This window comes from Quercus robur, chromosome 7 (assembly GCF_932294415.1).
Source record: "Quercus robur chromosome 7, dhQueRobu3.1, whole genome shotgun sequence".
In the NCBI taxonomy this organism is placed as follows: domain Eukaryota; kingdom Viridiplantae; phylum Streptophyta; class Magnoliopsida; order Fagales; family Fagaceae; genus Quercus; species Quercus robur.
Genome location: NC_065540.1, coordinates 6123464 through 6132716, shown reverse-complemented (window position 1 = coordinate 6132716; position 9253 = coordinate 6123464). Strand labels below are relative to the sequence as shown.

At 34.0% G+C, this 9253-nt stretch overlaps 1 protein-coding gene across 1 annotated transcript; it reads left to right on the top strand.

Annotated features, from left to right (window-relative positions):
• Positions 1-2215: 2215 nt before the first annotated feature.
• On the top strand, positions 2216-3505 carry LOC126690943 (F-box/kelch-repeat protein At1g57790-like). The gene has a single exon (XM_050386042.1). The coding sequence runs from the start codon at positions 2216-2218 to the stop codon at positions 3503-3505; it is 1290 nt and encodes a 429-aa protein (XP_050241999.1).
• Positions 3506-9253: the final 5748 nt, after the last annotated feature.

Below are 9253 nucleotides of genomic sequence, written 5' to 3'. Positions count from 1 at the left end.
TATATAAGGGAAGGGGGATGAGATAAGGGAATACACTCACATGCCAACACCAAAACTGTTAGTGTCGCAGAGCAAATGATAAACCCTTTTTCAAAATAAAATAAAAGTTTGAGTTAGGAAACTCGAGATCTTTTCCAAATATAATAGTACGGATCCAAATATCAACACTTATGTTATAAATTGGTTAAATGGTTAACTAGTAATTTTATTTATTTATTTATTTATTTTTTTGGTTTCAAAAAAGTTGCACGTTAACTAGTAATTATACAGTATATTCTCACAAATATCAATTGATATTCTTGCAAACTTTATTTCTTGAAATTATAAGTCAAGCGTATTGAACTTGTGGAGTACTTTCAAATTTTTTTTTATTTCAACTTTTTAAAGAAGTGCAAGAATCAGGTACAATATTTAGGTGTTATTCCTTAAATTCTGCTCTTAAGATTTTGTTATGTAAATTTTTTTCTCATGAGATGGAAGCATAATTTTAAGTTAAGCACCTAAATTTTGTCCTTCAAAGGATAACAATATATATATATATATATATTGTCATAATGATTTTGAGCATGATAATACAGTAATCTTTTATACCTAATCTAGTGTCTAAAAAAAACCCTAATCTAGAGTTTGGCTTCTAAGAAACCTAATGAACAATATTTTAGGAAACCCAAATAATTAAATTTTTGAGTCTTATTATATGTTGCATCCCCGATTTAAAATACTTCAATCAAGAAAAGTTGTCCTATTGCCTTCAAAAGGAATAATATTTCAGGCAATCAATATTCCTTAAACATTGACAATTTAAATACAAATTCATTGAAAATTAAAAAAAAAAAAAAAAAAAAAAAAAAAAAAAAAAAAAAACAGAAATACAATCCATTGATATCATAAAAAACAGAATTCATAAAAAAAAAATAAATAAATAAAAAGGAAGAGAGTCCGAGTGCTAGAATCATTGTTTCTTAAAAGCAAAATACTATGTCAATTAATAATATTTATAACCACTGTCTAGTACATGTTGCCTAATGATTTTTGGCTCTAAAACAAAATCAATTACGTACCAACAAATTAATCCCTTGATTATTAAAATCTAAATAAGTATTATAAAATTAAAAATCTAGGAGAAAGCACGTAAACAAGCGCAACGAAGCAAACTACAAATCGATAGTCAAAATTATGATCGAAAAGAACAAAAACAAAATTTACAGTAGATGATTATTATTCTTATTTTATTTAAGGAATAAATTTTTGGGATTTATAAGTAAAACAATGATGATTGAACTGTATTCTTTGGAAAATAATAGAACAAAATTTAAAATTGTACGTACCTTCTGAGATTCTCTGTGGAGGACACAGTGGTTGAGCGAATATTGTTAGAGATGAAAGTCTAATTCGACTTGAGGAGCGCCCTTGGTTTCGCTTGTAAGTTTTTCTTTTTGTTCGTGAGCTCATGTTGCTAGGTTAACGAGTCTATATATACACGATGTTTACTTGGACTCTGGGATTTCCTCATCCTAGATTTATTAGGATTGGGATATCCTAATCCTAGATCAATTGTAACTGGGTTTACTATTACTAATTGAAATCGTATTGGAATTTGGACCTAACCGACTCAAGGTTGTAATATAAAAAACCCCTCCAAAGTTAAGCTGATTCTATTGTTTATATATAGAGGCCCTTTTTCTTCTTTTTTCCCCTCAACTAAGGATCACACGCACAGCTCCATCGCGCTCTTCAACCCTTTGTGTCCTTCGCCGCACTACCCTCAACCGAAGATGGTACCTTTTCTTTTCTTATAAATTTTGTTGTTGATTTATTGTTTTATAGACATTATTTTTTCAAAGAAATCAGAAACCATAGTTATTTATTCTTTTGGTATTTACCATCGTTTATTTATTTATTTTTATATCAATAATTATTCCGCCATGCAGTGTACTAGTTAAAACTCTTTTTGTAATGTATTTTTAATAAATATCATCATCAGTTTTAAGGGGAGGGAGCAGGATTATTGTTTTTATTGTATCATATTGCTAAATTGATCCCCAGACTCTTTTAGAGTCTACAATCTAAATATATATTGTTCATGTCGTCTATTCGTATTTCATGGTTGTAAAGAATTACTTTATTTCATTGTTTGGTCGAGTTTGAATAATTTTTCTTATTTGTTTCCACCCTATTAAATTCAATACAGGACAACCATATATCTTCCAAATATATGATAGAAAATATTGTTCAATCTTTCAAGCAAGAGGAAGAGAAAGAGAAAGAGAAGGAAGAAGAGCTTGATGGATTATGGTCTAAGCTTCCATTTCATCTTCTTAGTCTAAATGAAGTAGAGCTTGATGGATCATGTTCTGAGTTTTCATTAGATCTTCTTTGTGAGAAAAAGAAGGAAGAATTGCTAGACAGATCATGGTCTGAGCTTCCATTTCATCTTCTTTGTCAATTTTCAGCACGCCTCATTCTCAGAGACTTGAGTACTTTTCGTGCCATTTGCAAATCATGGCGATTAAGTAGTCCTATGAGTCCACTTCGACCATTATTGGATCCCCCATATTTTCATTATCCATGTTTAATGCAATTGGATATTCACAAATGCACATTCTTTCATCCAATGCATGATAATGGCAGTTATCAAATGGATATTCCAGAGTTACAAGATGCATCTATCCGATATTCAAAGTACGGTTGGCTTCTTTTGTCTAAAAAGGATGGAAGTGTCTTTTTCTTCCATCCCTTTGATGGGATTAAAATAGAACTCCCAAGTTATCCTTGCAAGGAAGAATTTAAATCAATGAGTTTTTCTTCTCCCCCAACTTCTATTAACTGTTTTGTTATTGCAATCATATCTAATGGATCCAAATTCGGCATCATTAGGCGTGGTGAAGTGGCTTGGACTTTGTGCGAATTTACAGAGCGTTTTCAGCCTCTTGGTAATGGGAATCCCCTACTATATAAAGACCGTTGCTATTGGTTGGGTCTACGAGAGGCCGGTCTCCCAGCTGAAGTGGGAGTATTTGATCCGCATGAATACTTGACTCACCCTAATCAGTACAAATGTCGATGGAAATATCTTTCCTATTTTACTCCTCCGGAATACTTAGATTATTCATGCAATAGTTATTTGTTGGAAAGTGATGGTAAGCTTTTTGCAGTATTTGAGCTTAATGATATTGAGCCAAGTATTCAAATTTACTCATTGAATCTCTCCTCAATTGGGACAAGGATGAAATGGCATAAAGTGACAAATATTGGAAATAAAATGCTATATGTTAGTTCCTATAGTTCTTTTTCAGAATTGGCTGTGGCAGAAGGTATGAGTAATAAGATTTACTTGCCAAATGTTCTAGACAACAATAACATATTCTACTCTCTCCAAACTAAGAAGTACCACTCCTGTTTTAGTGATTATTCAAGTAAGAGTATATCTCTCGGAAGAGAACTAACCGGATGCACTTGGATTAAACCCAATTACATAGATTTGGATAAAGGGTTTAAATGGTGAGAAGAAGAATTATAGAGGTTGACAACTTACAAAGAAGCTTATTCTAGATGGAAAGAACTTCACAAAAAGTTTAGTTTATTTTTACTATGCATTGGTTATATCTCTAGTTTAGTTTTTAGTTTTTAGTTTTTTTTTTAATTAATTATTTTATTGTAAACATTTTGCTTTCAAACATGGAACTTTGCAACTTTTATTTTTATTTATTATGCAAACTTTGCAGCCAATTGGTTTTAAGTTTCAACATTATTTTTAACTAGTATATAACCTGTTCTTACACATGGAAATGGTGAATTGTTGTGGTGCTATATTGATGTTAGCTTAGGTTATTTAACATATAAGATATTCGTTTGATTAGGACATTTTGAGGTACAAGATAAATAAACATGTAATCTCCAACATTATTTTATGAAACAAACACAAAGAAGGGAATTCACCATGAGTAAGCATGAAACTGCAGTTAATTGAACGGATTCATCTGGATCTTCAAGTAAAGCTAGTATTACCCCTAAGACTTGACTTGTATACTGCAGAATATCAATAGATGGTATCTGGAAATCCAAAATAAGCAAAAGTCACTTCTTAACAGTTAGGAAGAAAGAAAATGAGAAACATATACACAAATGCAAATCCAGTTTTTTAAAATATAATGCACTAAACCCAACAATTTGCCATTGTGTATGCATCAAATATTTAGTATGGAACTCAGCTTGTACAATGCATCTTCCAATACCAAATTAACACAACAGTTCTCTTAAGGTTCTGTTTCTCTCAATACAAAACAGTTCACATCATAAAAAGTTATCTACATAAGCCCATTTTCATATAAAACACAGCCAAAACAAATGGAGCCTAGAAAAGGCAAGTGAGTGTACTTGGCTGTCCATGATTCTGTGTGCCTGCCAGAAAATTTGAAAGCGAGTGTATATGCATAGTTCAACTATTCAGCAAAAAGAAATAATTTGATCATTGAAAATTTATTAAAAATAATGATAGCAATGTCTGGGTGGTGTAGTTAGTTATCAAACTAGTCTCAACACTATAGGTTCCTATTTTACACTACCTTTTCCCTCATTTTTTGCTCTCTTCCTTCAGATGACATTACTCATAACCCAACTTCCCCATTCACTCATCACAACCCATAACATGCACACCAACATAGCTAAAAATACTAGAACTAAACATGAAGCTTCTACTGAAGTCTTAATTAAGAAAGTAGTAAGATATCATAGCAACAACAAAGCCAAATGTTTTTGCTGTTTCAAAAAGCACTACTTGTAAGAGTACGGACACAGACAATCCACGAGGTACTGTCCTCGTTCACAAAAAGCACAAAAAGGAAAAAGAGAGCAGACAAGGTCATTCAAAGATACGACAGTCAAAAGAACGAGCCACATAGAAGTCAAAATGCATTCACTCTCAGTCATTATTTTCTGGCTGTTGTTCCTCCTACATCCTGCAGCAGTGCACCAAATATTAGAGAGAGAATTGATCCAAAGAACTCAAGCCAAAGCAGCAAGTTTAAAGTTTCCACACCTTGCACTCTTTATCAAACATAACATATCACAACCAATTCAGATGTATTTAACAGATCACAACCAATTCAGATCATAACCAGATCACAACCAATTCAAATTAACAGCAAGATAACAATTTCAGTTGTATTTTACTCGAATTCAGGTGTAATATCTATGATCATAAACAAAAAGTTGTACTAACTATATTGATCAAATCACAAGCAAACTCAAAATTAAGAAGAAACCAAATACCCTAATTGCTCACCTCAGCTTATACTCCCAAAAAGCTAAGCAAAGCAAACTCAACCAGACACAAACGAAAATAAAACACAGAGTTAGTAGTAACAAATAAATAAATGGAGGGGGCGCAGAGTAAGAAGGGGAAATCAGACACAACGAAGGCCTAGAGTTGAAAAGGAAAGGAAAAACCCGTGGGGTTTGGGCACTACTACATACGATTGGCCTAGAAGAAACAGAGAAAGGGGTTTGATGGAGCTGGGACTGACTTTTTGGACGAGTAAGAGTATACACCTACTGCAGCTTATATCTATGCACCACATCTTTTAGGAACATAATATAAACATGCAAATAATTAAATTATATATATATATATATATATAGAGAGAGAGAGAGAGAGAGAGAGAGAGAGAGAGAGAGAGAGAGAGAGAGAGTCATGATATGAGAAGTAGGATATTCAAATGAGGTACTTGGCCTACCTAGATCCTATTATTTCCTTATTACATCATAAACTAAACTAGGGCTTTGCCTAGTTTGGCTTGCTTTTCATTGAATGGTTTACCAAACCTGATTTTTATTTTTTTTAATCAACAACTATATATAAACAGGCACTCCAATTATATTTTTTAGTACTCATAGAGGTAGGACATAACCCTCAATAGTCAATCCTCAATGCCGGCTACCCCTACCTTTTTCCTAATTTAATTTCATAATGTTCCAAATTCTATGGAAGTTTTGAGAAAATTATATTTGATACAGATAGTATAAAATAAAATGGTTGAGGTCAAAATTTTCTCCAAATTCCTAAGTTGGTCTTTGACTAGTGTTGTTGTGATTGAAATTTTGTAAAAAGTAAGCAAGCAGCCAATATAAGCAAGTAGTAGTAATTAATTGTCAAAGGCCAAGACTCATGTTTGGGATTTGGCATTCGCTTATTTTGCTGAAACTGAAAACTTTTTACTAAAAGTATTGTAGATAAAGATAAAAAGTTAACTGAAATAGTTTAGTGAGACTTATGAATAATACCAAAAAGTACAGTAGGATCAATAAATAGTAGCAAAAATAAGCTAAATAGTAAAATAAATTAACAAAATTTATCATGCCAAACGGACACTCATTTCTAAATTCATAATCCCAATTCCCAAGCCACCTCATTTATAAATGCTTGCGTAGTTTTTAAACCTTTTTGGCAGGACCAATAAGTGTCGGATGCTACCGTACCTTTCCTCAACTACAAGTTAGTTGCGATGCTTGCCTCTGCCCCTAAGCTACGTAGCATGGGTACGTTTCGAGACTCAAGTGTAGGTGTGGGACTCGGCAATTTTTGAAAAAGGTGGGTGCGGGTGCGGCGGGACTCGGCGATTAAAAAATTATTAAAAATATTTTTATTTATATTTTTAATATATTGCTAAGCATACTTTTTTACATTATACAAACATATACCAAATTTAAGAGCAATAGACAATAGACAATAGTGTTGATACCTGAGTTAAGAATGCGTGAGAGAGAGCTAAAGAAAGAATGAGCTGGAAAACAAAGTCACAGCAAGCAGCCAAGCAGAGACAGAGGCAGAGATCAGAGCACAGAGAGAGTGAGAGACGAGTGAGACGGAATGAGAGAGAGGCAGAGAACTAATGAGAGTGAGAGACAAGTGAGCCTTCAGTAGGATTTGGTATTTTGCTCAAACGGTGCGTTCTGTGCCTTTTTTTTTTTAAAAAAAAATTTCGGCCGTATCGGCCGTTTCAGCGGTTTCGGCCGATATCTGCCGATATGGCCCGAGTCGGCCTGATTCAGTGCGAATCGACCCGAGTCGGAGCCGCATCAGCGCGATTCGGCGCGAGTCGGCTAAAAAATGGAACACGCCATGTGGCATGACGCGGTCGGACGCGGCCGGACGCGTGGGCAGCGACGTCCCTCGCGCGTCGCCGCGTCCCGCCGCGTCCGACGCGGGTGCGGCACCTCCGATGCTGCGTCCGTGCTTCATAGCCCCTAAGTGCACGCCTGCGCAAAGCAACAGCAGTGGTGGCAGCAGCAGCAACACCACCTCCTCTAGTCTGCAGAATTTCGTGTGTTATAATCTTGTGTATACTTTGAATGTGTTATTAGAAATATGCTACAGTGTTGCAACAAATTGAACGTGGATCCGTTTAATTTTTAGGGTGTTGCAAAAAGGCATGCAATAAATATGCATATTTAACCGAAAAGGAAGCTCATCATCAAAGGCATATACTACAACAACCACTATGATGCAAATTTGAAACCCTAACCCCAAATATGTTTGATGCCTCATATATTTCATACATAATTTGTCAATTCAAAAGTGAAAAATGTACAACAGCAAAATCACATCATGTCTCTATATGTGTGTATAGTATTTTTTTTTTTAAATTTTTTATTGTGTTATCCATTGTGATTGAGATTTCAATTAACTTGTTTAAACACTAAATTAAGTTAACTTAGAAAAATCAGTAGTAAGTTGTTGTAGGGGTCTAAACCTAATCAACACCATTGAAGTTTCAATAGTAAGTTGTTGTAGGGGTCTAAACCTAATCAACGCCATTGAAGTTTCAGGAGATCAGGTTTGGATGATTCTCCATTAGATACACAAAGAGGTGTTGGCTAAGATACAAGGCTCTTGGCCTTAACTAGGTACTCAGTTTGTATATGCTTTGAAGAATCAAAGATTCAGTTTCCATTAAAACATGACTTACTCGAATATCATTTATGGTACAAAAAATATGAGCAACATATGATCAACCTCTTATCATTTGAGCATATTAAAACTTTGTAATATTTGAACACCTTTTGACATGAATCCAACTCTTTTTTACTACTTTTCCTTTAATTTTCACTAGGGTTTTTGTTCTTTAACTTACCCTCATATGGCACCTGTTCTCATGCTCTGCAAGTTCAGATTTGCCTTGGACGCGAGCTTTGCAGTGCCTGCACGGACGGAGATCCTTGTTTTCCAGGTTGCGCTTCTTCCCCCTAAGAGCGTACACCGGCAGCTTCTTTTGACCCTTACTCATTGCGTTCCCCAAACCCTTCGATGTCTGAAATGGTTCTCTACCAAAAGAAATTTTTTGAAATGGGGAAATGGGCCACTTTAGGATGGGTTTGTTTCTTTATCAATCTGATTTGAGCCAGACCAAAAACAAAACCCACATTTATTATTATTATTTTTGTTAAGAAACAGTATATATATAATCTAATAACGCAAATGATTCATAATTTTTGATATTATATGTTTTGATTATAATGAACATTAAAAATGCTGCTAATAATGAGTTCCCAATAAAAATAATATCACTCCAAATTAAACATGATAATTTAACAAAGTACAGGAAAATATTGAAAAAATTTGCATTGCTAAGCTATCTTTTCTTAATTTGTCAAAAATATTGTTATACTTTGATTATGTTTATCTCTTTTTACTTTTACCTAATTCCCACGCCAAAAAAAAAAAAAAAAGAGTTTTTAAGGCAAATTGGAAATATTGGGTGTGTTTGGATACCGCTTATTTGTTGAAAACTAAAAATTGCTGAAAACACTGTAATAAAATAATTTTTAAATGTGTGAATAGTGCTGTGGGATCCAAATTTATATTGAAATTTGTGTTTGGATGACTTTTGTGGGTCTGTGGACAGTGCCGTGAGACTTACATTTTTTCAACAAAACGCACAAACGCAAAGAGGAAACACATCCCAAACGCACACATCGTATTATCTTCATGCAAAAAGTTAAAAAAATAAAATAAAGCGGTTGTTGTCTATTTAGAACAAAATGGTGTTGTTAAAGGAATATAGCTCAATTAAAAAGTCAATTCTACTTGCACCACAATCTACTAGAAACTCTGACCTCACTCTCTCTCTCTCTCCTCCCCTAATCCAAACTCTCACTCTCTCTATTTATCTATTTCTCTCTCTACAATCATAGGGTTTCGGCTCGACCAAAGCTTAGCCATAGAGTTGCAAACTAGCATGGGATTATCTTGGAT

What these genes read in the sequence shown, in the direction of transcription:
- LOC126690943 (XM_050386042.1), top strand. Translation starts at nt 2,216, where the DNA reads ATGATAGAAAATATTGTTCAATCTTTCAAGCAAGAGGAAGAGAAAGAG.